The sequence below is a fragment of the Tachypleus tridentatus genome, chromosome 10, assembly GCF_004210375.1.
Source record: "Tachypleus tridentatus isolate NWPU-2018 chromosome 10, ASM421037v1, whole genome shotgun sequence".
Taxonomy (NCBI): domain Eukaryota; kingdom Metazoa; phylum Arthropoda; class Merostomata; order Xiphosura; family Limulidae; genus Tachypleus; species Tachypleus tridentatus.
Genome location: NC_134834.1, coordinates 147,796,511 through 147,811,697, shown reverse-complemented (window position 1 = coordinate 147,811,697; position 15,187 = coordinate 147,796,511). Strand labels below are relative to the sequence as shown.

Here is a 15,187-nt window from a genome sequence, read left to right as displayed (position 1 = left end):
GCAAACGCGTGCACGCACACAAACACAGTATGCTGCTGCCATCTACCAATAGAAAGTGAACAAAATTCCATAATTACTAATTACGTACCTTTTTCTTCAAGGTTTATTTTAAATGTTGGAGACAAACTACGAGGGCTGTTAAAAAAATACGCGGACTGACGTCATAAAACAAAATGTACTTTATTTAGAAGTTACAGGTCTGGGACACCTTCAAAGTCCTCTCCTCCCCAACGCACACACTTATCCCAACGGTGTTTCCACTTGTTGAAACAGTCCTGGTACGCTTCTTTTGTAATGTCCTCCAGCTCCTTCGTCGCATTTGCCTTAATCTCGGGAATCGTCTCAAATCTTCTTCCTTTCAAGGGTCTTTTGAGTTTGGGGAACAAGAAAAAATCGTAAGGAGCAAGGTCAGGTGAGTAGGGGGGTGGGGAAGAACAGTGATCGAGTGTTTGGCCAAAAACTCACGAGTTCTGAGGGCTGAATTTCGCAGCAACGCGGTGCATCTTCAATTTTTCGGTCAAAATCTCGTAACAAGATCCAACTGATATCCCACACTCTTCAGCAAGCTCCCTGACAGTCAGACGTCGATTTGCCCGCACCAGGGTGTTGATTTTGTCGAAGTGTGGGTCGTCAGTTGACGTGGAAGGACGTCCAGGACGCTCATCATCTTCAATGGACTGTCGACCATCCTTAAAACGTTCATGTTATTTGAAACATGCCGTACGCTTCATAGCAACATCACCGTAAGTCGTGTTAAGCATAGCAAAAGTTTTAGTCGCAGATTTTCCAAGTTTAACACAAAATTTCACAGCAAGTCGTTGCTCCTTCAGGTCATTCATTCTGAAATCCGCCAAACGAAAAAATCGCACTTCACTTAAAACCGCGTAGCTAATACACAAATGAAGATATCTGCAATCAGGAAATGGCGTCGTAATCAGCTGGTCTGTGCGAACCTAGCGACACCAAGCGGATTCCCCTGGAACTAACTGGAGCCGCGCAATTCAAACAGTACGCGTATTTTTTGAACAGCCCTCGTATACTATAATTATTAAATATTTTAATGACTAAAACTAAATTGTGACTTTGTAAACTACAGAGATTTCATAAAGAATTAGATACCGTGAAAATAAGATTGTTTATAAAAGATACAAATAGTTAAGACAAAAAAAAAAACTTACTGCGCATGCTCTTTCACACCATTAATGTCTTTGGCTCTAAATGTCATGTCACAGTTGTCGGTTGTACAGTGAAAGTGGTCTTTGTCTGTTTGCTCGCACTCGGACTTGCAAGGTTCATTTCCTGTATACCTTAATAAGCAAATGTTTAATTTACATCCAAGATAATCTTATTTAATATTCATGAGAAATAACACAAATAACTCTCACTAAACTTTTAATAACTGTTCTTAAACGCCTCATTACACAGTGGCGCACTTTCTATAAATAATAAAATGTCCATCCGCGTGGATTAACCACACGGTAATCTCACGTGTCAAAGAAAATGTGGTATATCAGACTTTACTATCACGTGTTCTTACTATTACTTCTGCATCGCAAATTGCACTGAATGAGCAAACACATTTCACCTACCAAGTAAATCAGTAAACATCTAATGCACCTCTCTTTAATGTCTGTAGCATTTCTTTGCATTCTTTCTAGTTGTATTAGGCCTAAATTTTATTAGAATAGAATTAATTAACACTAACTGAATTCGTTCTGTAAGTTGTTTTAAGCCTAAATTTTATTCAATAGGCTTAATTAACACTAACTATCACAACATTTCTTTTCAAATAAATTAAACATATTGTATTACATCTGCAAAGTATTAATATGCTAAAGTAGCTCTGATAGTACGATAAAAACTTAAAAGAAAAATATAATAATGATAATCTGGCTTAAAAGTAACTTAAGAGTTTTATTTTCAAACGTTTCTAATTTTAAGATATGGAAACAATAATAATTTTCACTTGATATATGTATGCACACACCATACCTTGTGACGTATTTTTTCCATGCATCATCAGGATTGGTTGATTTGGTCACGCCGCTACTTAAGTCTACAGCTTCTCGTGCGATATGACTATTATTGCTATCAGAAGCAAGATGAGACGATCCAGCGTTCAAATCTGCTCCGATAGGTGTCGCTAGGTTCACACCAGTAAGCATTGTTGCAAATTTGGCAAATGACTGGGGAAGGCTGTCAACTATTGTCGGTTGAGACGAAACGTGATGGTCACTACAGGCGTTGTCGTAATGGGACAAAAATCCATCATCACCAGAAGTTCCAATATTTTCCGCTCCATTGGTTGTGGTGTTACTGAGGTCTCCTTGTTGAACGATCGATGCGGCGGAACACTGAATTACAGGCATTGAGTTCATACTAGAACTCGAACTCAAAGAACCATCTCCTTGCAAGGTTATATACTACAAATACACACGAAATTATACTGTCTCATTATTCTTTATTAATAACGGAAATTAATGATAATTGCGGTTAATGTTATCAACATACTATTACATAAGTCTAATTATTAAATAATTGGTATGTTTTAAATTTCAATTATTAATTAGGAATTATACTCAGGTGGTCGTATACACTATCCACAACAACGTGTAATATCCATTTGTCACCTTCTTATGTTAAGTATTTAATATTGATGTATCTGGACATCGATAGGGCCCGGCATGGCCTAGCGCATTAAGGCGTGCGACTCGTAATCTGAGGGTCGCGGGTTCGCATCCCCGGTCGCGCCAAACATGCTCGCCCTCCCAGCCGTGGGGGCGTTATAATGTGACGGTCAATCCCACTATTCGTTGGTAAAAGAGTAGCCCAAGAGTTGGCGGTGGGTGGTGATGACTAGCTGCCTTCCCTCTAGTCTTACACTACTAAATTAGGGACGGCTAGCACAGATAGCCCTCGAGTAGCTTTGTGTGAAATTCCAAAACAAACTGGACATTGATAAAATATTCCAGAGAAGAATGATTTAATACAGGAGTTTGTCAATATAGTAGAAGTGTAAACGGTGAGGTGACCTACTAAGTAATTTATAAAAAAAAATAGTTGCGGGAATTATATATATTTCTTCTAAATACATATACTGGTCTTTTGTTCCATCAAGCTTCTAGTGCTAAAAAAAAAAAAGTGTTAAAATACCAGAGGAGGAACAACAGTATTCTAGATACATAAAGGATACATTGTGAATGAAAATAATAATTATATTCTTTCCCAGATAAATATCTATATAGTTAAGTAACAAAATCAAGAAAAGGAGTCAGTGTTACAGAGACAGTTAATATGTGCTGCCAGGTTTAATGAAATTTTCGCTCAACAGATGAAACGCTTCCTCCAATGTAATAAAAATGTTACATGCAAAGGAATTCTACTTTCTATACCAAATAAACTTGTGAATATTGAAATAGCTACTGACGAAATAACACTCGATGGAAACTTTGCTTACTTTTGTTTAATTATATTTCGACGAGGGTAATTTACCTGTTCTGGAACACCACCAGGTGGCACTGCTCCTGTTTCAGACAAGGTCTTCATCATGCTCTGAGCCAGTTTATATTTTCGGTAAGCCATTTCATTTTCTCGCCTCTCATGCTTTCGTTTATGCGAATACAGCTGTCCACTTGAGTGTAGAACATACGTACATCCTAATTAATTAAAGAATAAACAGATGAACTCCCACTTAACGAAAACAGCAACATTATATTCATAAAATTATATATTATGTTACAAAGACTTATAAACATAGCAATACCGAAAATGTGAGTTGTGCTAAAGGAAATAGATTTTGTCTTTTTATTTTGTTTTTCATATTAAACTAGAGGCACTCCATTACACAGGAACCGGCATGACCAAGTAATTTAAGGCGTTCGACTCGTAATCCGAGGGTGGCGGTTTCAAATCCCGGTCTCACCAAACATGCTCGCCCTTTCAGCCGTGGGTGCGTTATAATGTGACGGTCAATCCTACTATTCGTTGGTAAAAGAGTAGCTCAAGAGTTGGCGGTGGGTGGTGAAGACTAGCTGCCTTCCCTCTCGTCTTACACTGCTAAATTGGGGATGGCTGGCGCAGATAGCCCTCGAGTAGCTTTGCGCGAAATTCCGAACAAACCATTACAGAGAGCTCATCACATTCGGCTTTCAAAATATACGAAAATGTGTCTGTATGTTCGTTGTGATCAACGGAGAAGAACAATGTTTTGGCAGGAGAAAGAGAAATAACATTCTACATATTTCCATAATAATATTCTACGTATTTCCACCAAGTTTTATTAAAAATCGATAAATTGTGACTGAATTATAGAGCAAAAATAGTGTGAAAGATTGGCCTCCGTGTTAACAGGTACGGATTTGTTTCGTGGCCTTGACTCTGAAGAATTTAATCATTCCCAGCTTGGGTCACATTTTAAGTGTATATAAACTTTCATCGAAATACATTCTGTCGTCATCGAGAAAACTTCCCGACAAACACACACACACTTACAAACAGGGTTGAAAACAGTGGCGAAAGGTAATAAACTCATCAACTCACAGAGAAACATAATTAATACCAAACGCAGTCCATTAAACACCTACCCAATGGTGCATTCGATACGAAATTACAGTATTTCCAAATAGGCTCTGAGAGTATTAAAAATTTGCATTTATTAGTCGCTAGGCTTAGTTTTTACTGCTCAAAATTATTTGTATTTGCTAATTTTATGTTTCAATACTCCACTCTCAAGTGTATGGAAATTAGGTTCAAAAATTGTTTATCGTGTATTTAAAAAATGTTTTAATGCAATTTCAGTTAACGAAATTTTAACGAAATTCAGTTAAATTTCAGAATTTAAGTTAACGAAACGAATCATCAGATGGCGCCCTCTATCTTTTTTTTTTAAAGTTATATTTTGTTTTCATGACAACGACTATTCTGGAATGGTTGGAGATGAAATCTCAGATCTAGTTGGTTACACAAATAGCTAAAAAGCAGATTTCTTGTCAGTTGTAGAAAATTTTCTGTGGTTTTCTTTCACTTTTCTATGGGATTGAAGTTTCATTTCTAAACAAAACTATTGTTTTCACATGATAACAAACAAAGGCAAGAAAAGTAAAAAACAACAACAAAAAACTTAAGTTTATATCCTAGAAACTGCTTTTAGTACACGGTTCAACAAGTTAATCTAATCTAAATCTCCCCCCTCGCTTTTACTTTCCAGGCAAAATTCCAAACTGTCTATATGAGTACATACAAGTGCCGCGCTTTCGACAAAGTGTTATTTCACGCTCTCTTAAAATTCTGCCATTTAATAGCACTTTAGCTTGTAATCTCCCAACGAGGTATAACGAAAACCTCAGACTACAAGGTACGACACCACAGAAAATAGTCGTCAAAGAAGGCCGTTGCTACTTGATGGCGGGTAGTAAAATACGGCTCTTGTCTTTATAAAATATTTGGTCTAACGTATCGCTAAGTATAAAGGATAAGACAATTGTCACCAGATAAAATAACAATGACTGTGATTCAATTTGCCCCTGAAGAAGATTGGTCCACCTTTCGAAAGCGCTCGAGCTGTAGGATTTTTATATCATTTGTATCAAAGTTTTTTAAACCTACGTGTTCTTCTAACATCATGAATGTGATTATGTTAAAACTGATAACTGGCATAGTTATTAAATACCTCCCCCCCATGGCATTGCATCATGTCTGCGGACTAATACTGTTAAAAATCGGGTTTCGATACCAGTGGTGGGTATAGCAAAGACAACCATTTTATGTAGCTTTTTGCTTAGTAAGAAATAACAGCATAGTTAAATAGCATGGTTTGAGTGCGCGATAACAAGGGGATGGAGCAATTGTCCCTTACTTTGTTTTCAACACTCTTTTTGTTTTCAATTCCCCGATTATTTCAAATCTTTGAGATTGATCCAATTAATTATTGGAAGCTTTAAGGTACGGCTTAGTGAAGAAACTATGAAGACGCTTTTAACTTACCTGGACGGATACAGTGGATATGGTTGCACACCCGAGAAAAACGACAGTTCTCGAACGAACAATGTTCTTGCTTCATAAACTTCTTGAAGCCATCTTTGTTTAGTTGTTCATCCTTAATGTGGTACGATTTGTGTTTCTCTGCGTTAATAAAGGGAAAAAATAAATAGCATAAACGTATAAATTTAACAAAATACGTGAAGCCTTTTTTTATATATGTATTTTTAATCAGTAGTCTTATTTACTTGTCGGCCCGGCATAACCAGGTGATTAAGGCACGCGACTCGTAATCTGAGGGTCGCGGGTTCGAATCCCCGTCGAACCAAACATGCTCCCTCTTTCAGCCGTGGGGACGTTATAATGTGACGGTCAATCCCACTATTTGTTGGTAAAAAGAGTAGCCCAAAAGTTGGCGGTGGGTGGTGATAACTAGCACTGCTAAATTAAGTATGACTTGTAGCACAGATAGCCCTCGTATATCTTTGCGCTAAATTTTACAAAAAAAAATTACTGGTCAGAGTAAGTAAGTATCCGAGACCACAGGCTATCTCCAACCCCCACTCCTGTAAAGCTCTGAAGCTATCTATGGTTTGTTTCTGGATTTCGTGCGGAGCTACTCGAGGGCTATCGAGTCGCCCCTAATTAAGAAGCGATAGACTATAGAAGAGGTAGCTAATCGTCACCACTCACCGCCAACTCTTGGGCTACTTTTTTACGAACGAATAGTGGGATTTACTGTAAATTATAACGCCCCCACGGCTGGAAGGAAGAGCATGTTTGGTAACGGAGATTCGAGCCAGGAATCCGTGTGATACAAGGGATACAAAGGTATTCCCCTTACTTTAAGGTATGGGTACGTTATAATTATAAGCCTGAGAGTGGTAGGATGCATCTGATTGGCTGCCTTTCATATGGTCAGTAATTCAAAGCAGAGACGGTGGCAAATAGCTTTCGTAGCTTTGCTGTAAATTGCAAATATAACTCATGGTAAAAAGTTGGAGACTACAGAAAAGATAACGTCCAGTGCTATAAATACATTCATGACGTGATGGTGTAGGTTCACTGGTTAGAATAGCGAAGAAATATTTGAGAATTACGCTAAAGAAAGTCACTTGAAAATGCTGTTGAAATAATTATTACGTGGTTTGCAATGATTTCTTAATACAGCAATCCTCTTGTTCGTTTGTAAAAATTATTTTTTAACAGAATATATTACAAATGTATGTTAATTCATTATTAACGTTTTTTCGTGTGATTTTGTTAGTGCGCCAAGTGCAAATACCTGAATGTACATTCTTAACCAAATGCACAACTTATCCAACAAAGACAATCGGAATTTTTAGACACGAGAAGTTGAATTTTTGGTTGAGTGGTTTATAAGAAGTGGTAAGCTAATTACCACGTGTTTTAACTACGCTAGTTTTATCTCGTGTGCATTTATATATGTAAAAACGGCTCGTTTGGGTTGAGAAATTTTTTTACGTAGAGGAGCGAACAACGTTTCGACCTTCTTCGGTCATCGTGAGGTTCTGCAAGTGGGTTTTCTCGACATCACTGACTCGTGTGTATTTGTTCAAAACTTATTTTCATCTGTTGTACGAGTCAAGACGTGAAACTTATCAGTAACAAGCAGTAAACTTCCAAACTGATAATCCCGTTAGAAGAATAAAATGTTTTAACCAGAGTGTAGCTTGTCTTTTCCAAATCTTAACTTTTGCGTCACGTCATAGTGTCTTCAAATTACAGAATATCTTGTCTTTATCTTATTGACCTCCCAGATAATCTTGTAAAGTCCAATAAGATCACATTTTACCCTTCTTTTCTCAATAGAAAGTAAGAGACTTAATCTATCTATGTGAGGTAACCCTTCTAATCCTAAATTATCCTAGTAGTCTTGTTCTGAACCCTTTCCAACGTCCAATAAACCCATATCCTTTCTTAAATAAAGAGACAGTATTTCAAGTGAGTGACTTATATATACTAATGAGTCTTTTCTTAGATTAAGAGACAGTATTTCACGTGAGGCCTAACTAGTGATATGTACATACTGTTAAATGCCTCTTTTGATTTGTAACTTCCTTTGATTTGTAAATAATAAATTTATATTAGCTTTAATACCAGCAACAGAGCATTGCTTTGATAGCTTAATTACAGAGACATCACTAGGCGATGGCACACAGGACCCGTGTCCCGAATCTCCAGTTGGTGTCTTAAAAATAAGAACAGAAAAACCATGAGCAATATCGCACTGAAACGCTGAAAATGCCCGTATCTAATGACCCGAGCACCGAATATTTTAAGTACGTAGCGACGCCTCTCCTTAAATAACTTATCCATCACTATACCAAGATATTTTTCTTCAGTCATACCTTTGAACACGACTTATGGTCGAAATGCATTACCTAGGATTTGTTATAATTTAAGATAATTTGTCAAATATTTATCCAATTAACCAGTCCATCCAAGTCGTCTGTAATGCCTTAAAATCCTCAATATAGTTAGAAATACCAAAAGTTTTTTCATGTCCTCAGTAAACTTCATTAATTTACTAGTTGCCTTCTATCAACATCATTAATATAAATAAGAAAAAAGGCAAAGCTTAAGTATCGACTCTTGACATACTCCACTTGTACCATCTGGACTCATCTGACCATTGAAACATGACTAGTAACATACAGACTCAAATGATCCTGGAAACACTCAACTACTAATAGCTGGAATAAACTGGCCATTGAAACATTCTACTAGTACAACTGGACTCAACTGATCCTTGAAACATTCCACTGGTAACATCTGGACTCAATTGACCATTGAAACACTCCAGTAGTAATAGCTGGACTCAGATGATCCATGAAATACTCCATTAGTGACAACTGGACAGAATTGGCCATAAAAACACTCAACTAATAACTGCTAGACTTAGTTGACCCTTGGAACTCTACACTAGTAACAAGTGAACTTCATTGACATCTTCAGAATATGTAGTTATATGGGTATAAACGACGTACACATTGTAAAAAATATATGGAAAATACCACACTGAATGTGTCTCTAATACGTTTACGTAACTAGTAAGATGATACATTAATATCAAAAAATTATAACTGAAGCATTTTATCTTAATAAATTCATGTATTTGTGTGGAAGAAAAGGTTATTTACAGGTTTCGTAGCGCCCCTGGCGGTAAAGTTTTTCATACATTTAACTCACTCTAATTTCAAATTTGTATTCAAATAATGATATCTAAAGTAAGCTTGACGATGAAATACATTTTATTTCTACGAAATATCTTATTCTGGCATTAATGCTTACTTATCCGTGTTTATTTTATTTGTTTGATACAAATAGAGCAAAATACGATATATATATATATATATATGTATACCAACCCATGTCTGCTTTATTTTTGAAAGTATAATTGCACCCTGTCCGGCGACAATGGAAATGCGTTGTTCGTTGGCCATAGAAGGAACACTGTTGTGTGCCACAGTCCTCGGTCGCCCGAAATCTCTGGAATCCCTCCCGAATAATAGCCGAATCTTTCCGATGATAGTTCGCATGCATCTGGACGTCCGAAGTACTAATGTAGACTTTATCACATCCCTCCTAGTTGGAAGGGTAGATATAAGGATTAGAAAATAAACTGTATGAACTTGTTAGGATCGAAAAAACTAGTTTGAAGAAACTGTTTTAGCTTAGAGATGTGTGAATAAAAAAATAATTAATCTGAGATTCACTTAATTGATCATGGTTAACGTACTAGGAAAGAGGTTAAACTTAGATATAAGTGCAAATTTATCTACCAAGATTAATGGTTAAGGTTAAGAATAGATGGAAATTAAAGTTAGAAATAGTACATAATGAGCTGGTTAAGATTAATAGTTGAAATTAAATATTGGTGAAAATTAATTGGCTAGGATAACAAATAGTTGAGAACGAGTTAGCTAGAATTAATGGTCAAGATTAAAGACGGATAAAAATTAGCTAATTAAGACTAGAGATATGGAAAATAAAGTGGCTCGGATTAGAGATAAATGGAAAATGAGGTTATCAATAGTATGTGTGGAAAATTAGGCGGTTAAAATTAAAGATGGGCAGAGAATGATACCTAAAATTAAATATGGCTATAGGATAAAATGTTTAAGATTTAATACGGAAGAATAATTGTGTGGTCAAATTGGCAATTGGAGAGTGGACTAGCTAGCCTTAAGACTGGACAGAGGATGGTTTAGTTAAGATTATTAAAGAGGGACACAGAATGGACTAGCTAGACTTAAGATTGGACAGAGGATGGTTTGGTTAAGATTAAAGACTGGCACAAAATGGACTAGCTAGGCCTAGGATTGGATAGAGGACGGTTTGGTTAAGATTAAAGGTGGGCACATAATAGACTAGCTAAGATTATGATTGGGTGTAGAATAATTTCCAAGGTTACCTGAATTTACAAATGTTTAGTAAAAATGATGAAATTACTAGAAAATACAGAACAAGAATTATAACGAGGTGAGAAACTTAAGAATTACATAATAGACCACAATACGATTTTATTTTCTCCAACTAAACGTTATACTGCTTTTAAATTATTATTTGAAATATAAATATAAGGCTGTGATTTAGATATTTTTAGCAAACAGATTGTCATTCTCCAGGTCAGGTTACGAGCCTTTAGAAAATAATTAAAATTTCAAGAAGTTGTTATGACTCGAATAGTGGAGTGACCGTGAAGACACAGCGTTAATACAAAATTTCTTACTTAAATCACTTTCAAACACTTAAATTAAAGAAATAAAGGAAATTATGTCTTTTCACGTCAACTATTACATTTATTTTAACATATAGTATCCCTTTGAGCGTACATTTAAATACGTAATACATTTGTAAAAGAAAAAACGAAGACGGCAAGTCTCTTTTTATCATGTCATTTTGATTGCAAGCAAGTCATTCAAATATATCCATCAAAATTACGAACGATAAACGCCTTGAGTATTTCATCTTCAGCATTTTACTCATTGTTTAAGAACACATATTCATTCATTATAATTTATCCTCGGACGTTAAAATGGCTCTAACGCTTTCAGGTAAAACGTGTACCGATCTTTCAAGCATCCAACGACGATACAGAATTATGATAAATTGTAAACATGTGCGCCCTCTATAACGTGAATCAAATCGAAAAAAGAAGGCTGAAAGGAAAACGGACAAGACTTGGCGATATTCGTTAGAGCAACGCCCAAATGGCCTTTACAGATATAAAAGTAATTATATTTTGAAGGTCATTAAACCAATATCTCTTTATATTATACAGCAATTTAGGTAATTGCCAGTTACATATTTTATTTTTAACTCGAGTTATGAGAAGGTGCGTGCCATGGTGCTGCAGAGCGACTGGGTGGTTTATAAACTTTTAACAGTTACTATTTAGCTGTCTGTTTGAGAATATTTGTAGAAAGAAATTACACTACTTAATGAACGAAGTTGTCCAGTCCAACCATACGTAAGTTCCAGATTCCATAATTGTTGCAATATTTTATTTGCTTCTCGGAAGAATTAAAAATACTCAAATCAAACGTCTGTACAGTTGATTCATTGATTGTTTGGAATTAAGCACAAAGCTACACAACAGGCTGTAGAGACCCTGTTTTTAGCTGAGTGAGTCTGCAGACATACCGCTGTGCCACTAGGGGGCAAACAGATTTAATTTATTTGTTTTGAAGTTCGTATAAAACTACACGAGGGCTAGCTTCGCTAGCCGTTCCTAATTTAGAGGGAAGGCACCCACCGCCAACTCTTGAGCTACTCCTTTACCAACGAGTAGTGGGATTGACTGTAACATTATTAACGTCTCAAAGGCTGATGTCCCCCGCTAGTACAGCGGTAAGTCTACAGAGTTACAACCCTAAAATCAGGGGTTCGATTCCCCTTGGTGGGCTCAGCGGATAGCCCGATGTGGCTTTGCTATAAGAAGACACACACATGCACACCCAAAGCTGAAAGAGCGAGCATGTTTGGTGTGACGGGGATTTGAACCTACGACCCTCAGATTACGAGTCGAGTGCCTTAACCATCTGGCCGTGTCGGGTCATGGCGTTGAAATCGCAATCTGCAGGTCGCAAGTTCGAATCCCTTCGCCGAACACGCTCGCACTTTGAACTGTAGAGGAGTTATAATAATATGATCAATCCTATTTTTCATTGGTAAAGAGCTTCGGTGGGTATTGTCGACTAGCAGACAGGCCTTGATGATTTTAATAAAGTTTTATCCTGATTGTATGAAGATTTCGAACTAGAGGGACTGATTATTTCAGAAGAATCTTAAACTTTAGTGGATCAAACAAGTTCATGTTTTTGCTGAGACAGCAGGGATTTCTTTTATATGAAAAATGGTTTTAATTAATGTGTAATCATCGGAATGAGAAACTTCTTCCTCTTTTAGTGTTTCAACTTTCTTTTCATCCAAGTAAGTTTTGAGGTCGTCATTTGTATAACGTTTAAGTTCCTGAATTAGACATAATCGTTTTAGTTTGTCAAAATTGTTGTCAGTATGCAGAGAATTACACCATCGATTAAAATAATTTTTATTTTTTCCTGGGCAGGTTCGCATCCCGGTCGCGCCAAACATGATCGCCCTTTCAGCCGTGGGGGCGTTATAATGTGACGATCAATCCCACTATTCGTTGGTAAAAGAGTAGCCCAAGAGTTGGCGGTGGGTGGTGATGACTAGCTGACTTTCCTCTAGTCTTACACTACTAAATTAGGAACGGCTAGCCCAGATAGCCCTCGAGTAGCTTTGTGCGAAATTCAAAATTAAATTAATAATAATATTTTTTCCTGGGCGAAATCCATATATGTTTAACTATCTTGCTTGCGATAATCCCAAAACATTTGTTGGTAAGACTCCAGTACTAGCTCGTAAGCTTTGAGAATAGCTGCTTTAACCTTATTATATAATCTGTATAATCTTCTAGAGGGAGAGTGACGTAAGCTTCTTGTGATTTACCAGTCACAACATTCTATAATAATAATGACCATTTTTCGGTGGGCTATTTCACGGTCTGGGCAGCCTTCCCAAAATTGTGTTTAAAAGAGTTATACTGTTTACCATTGTTGTAAAGTGTTGTACTAGTTATTATTGTTGTACAGTGTTGAACTAGTTACTACTATTGTAAAGCGTTGCACCAGTTTCTATTATTATAGTCTCCCGGTGGGACAGCGGTAAGTCTACGGATTTACAACACTAAAATCATGGGTTTAATTCCCCTCGGTAAACAAAGCAGATAGCGCGATGTGGCTTTGCTATAAGAAACATACACATACACACTATTTTTGTAAAGTGTTTTATCACTTACTATAGCTGTAAATTGTTGCACCAGTTACCATTGTTGTAAACTATTGCACTAGTTACCATTGTTGTAAACTGCTGCATCAGTTACTATTGTTATAAAGTGATGTAGATCAGTTACTATTGTTGTAACACATAGTCTGCTTTCCTTATTTATTTGATGAACTTGTTGTTGTCACTAGCTATCACAAAGAGTTTCAATCCATTGTTTACCTCACAGCCCCAGATCGGCAACAGAATCCTGTTTTGGGGCGTTGCAGAGAGAAATTCGCAGTAAATGAAAAGTGAAACAGTTTGGTGACCGGTATATTAAAAGAGTTATCTCTGAGTATATCTCACCTTGAGGCAGTGGTAATGGGTCTGCTTCCGGTTATGGGAACAGTTCGTAAAGCTGTCCGAACAGTCATCCATCGGGCTGTACCTCATGAAGCCGTGTTGAAGAGACTCGTCTCGCTTTTTGTGCCACTTGAAGTGTCGTATCATTTCCTCTTTCTTCACGAAAACCTGAGTAAAGAACAGTAATTTCAGAGTCTCTTAATGGTGAGAATCTCGTGCTTTAATCTCGTTCTCAAAGAACAAATATTATAGATTATGCCTATGAAACAGTGCTACTGAGCACAGCAGTTCTGTGCTCAAGTTATTTCTCACGAACTATTTGACGAATTGATGGTTCCCATGATCACCGTAACGGAAATCCTAAAAACGATAATAAAATTTGAAAACTAATCTTATGCTATTAGTTGTTTTTGAATAGGCCGTGGGAATGGTAGACGAAAAAAAATTCACCATTGTTATAACAACCGTATTAGGGTTTAGACAAAGAAAGCTTTTTTTTTTTTTTTTCAATAAGTGCTTGTTAAGTAGCTCATTTATCGTGGAACTGATTTTCTCTATTATAGAATTGTGAGTGTTGACACTGTCGTCAATCAAGCATCTTCTAGATGGCTTAAGGGTAATAATTTCAGGAGGTAAAGAACAAACATTAAGCCTAAAATGTCGCCATATAATGCATATATATTCAATGAGATATAATATTTTTGGTTGTTAAATAAATATTGTTTTAATTATAAAAAAATATTAATTAAAATTGCCTTAGGGACTTAGAAAAAGTAAAATTAATGAAAATAACCAATCCTTAATTATGAAGATTTTTCATAACACCTTGTTTAATCATGTAGTTCAACCTAGCCTTAACATTAGTTAGGGTTAATTAATACATTAGTTTTGATATCGTCACATTTAAACTCCCACTCATAACTGACTGAATATATAAGTTTAGTTTCTTTAGAAAAAAAAAAACAAATGAAAAGAAAGGTAGCATTTAAGGTTTAGCTGAGAATATAAAAACATTGTGTGATAATGTGTGATATAAACCCTCATATTCCCGAAATGTTTTCTTATCATTCACTATCGGTGGCACGTGCTGCATCATATTGGACAATTTTATATTTTTGTCGTTTCAACTCCATAGCAAAGAACAAACCAAAATTTGGGATCAAATCACTCATTTTATTCGCAGTTATGGGCCTTGTAATCAATGAAATCGTGGACCTACAATCACGTAGTTTATAAATAGTTTTAAACCTGTATAGGGACTCTACTGGTAACATTAGAGTTAAAACGTCAGATTAAACATGTATAGGATTCGATAAAGTAAAGTACAACACACAATAAAAATAAAAACGTGAATACACATTAAGACATCTGACTATCACCCCTCCTAACGTCCTGACGTCATGCATTCTAAATCTAGCCATTTAATACAATTGTACATGAAACTGAAATGTTGTTTTAGCTATATATGATTTACTATGATTATAAAATAAAATGACTATAATACAATAAAAATATCTACGTGTTAACTCACGTT

At 36.2% G+C, this 15,187-nt stretch overlaps 1 protein-coding gene across 14 annotated transcripts in view; it reads right to left on the bottom strand.

Moving 5' to 3' along the window:
* LOC143230572 (zinc finger protein castor homolog 1-like) overlaps positions 1-15,187 on the bottom strand; it is a 222,030-nt gene that overhangs the window by 14,979 nt on the left and 191,864 nt on the right. For 10 of the 14 annotated variants that reach the window (XM_076464350.1, XM_076464358.1, XM_076464352.1 and 7 more), the window contains 6 exons: positions 13,657-13,821; positions 9,369-9,585; positions 5,983-6,120; positions 3,493-3,656; positions 1,993-2,423; positions 1,179-1,307 (listed from right to left, as the gene is read on the bottom strand). In XM_076464350.1, the coding sequence (XP_076320465.1) occupies positions 1,179-1,307; positions 1,993-2,423; positions 3,493-3,656; positions 5,983-6,120; positions 9,369-9,585; positions 13,657-13,821 (1,244 nt within the window). The remainder of the gene's footprint in view (positions 1-1,178; positions 1,308-1,992; positions 2,424-3,492; positions 3,657-5,982; positions 6,121-9,368; positions 9,586-13,656; positions 13,822-15,187) is intronic. The other 4 variants (XM_076464364.1, XM_076464361.1, XM_076464363.1 and 1 more) reach the window with 2 other exon arrangements.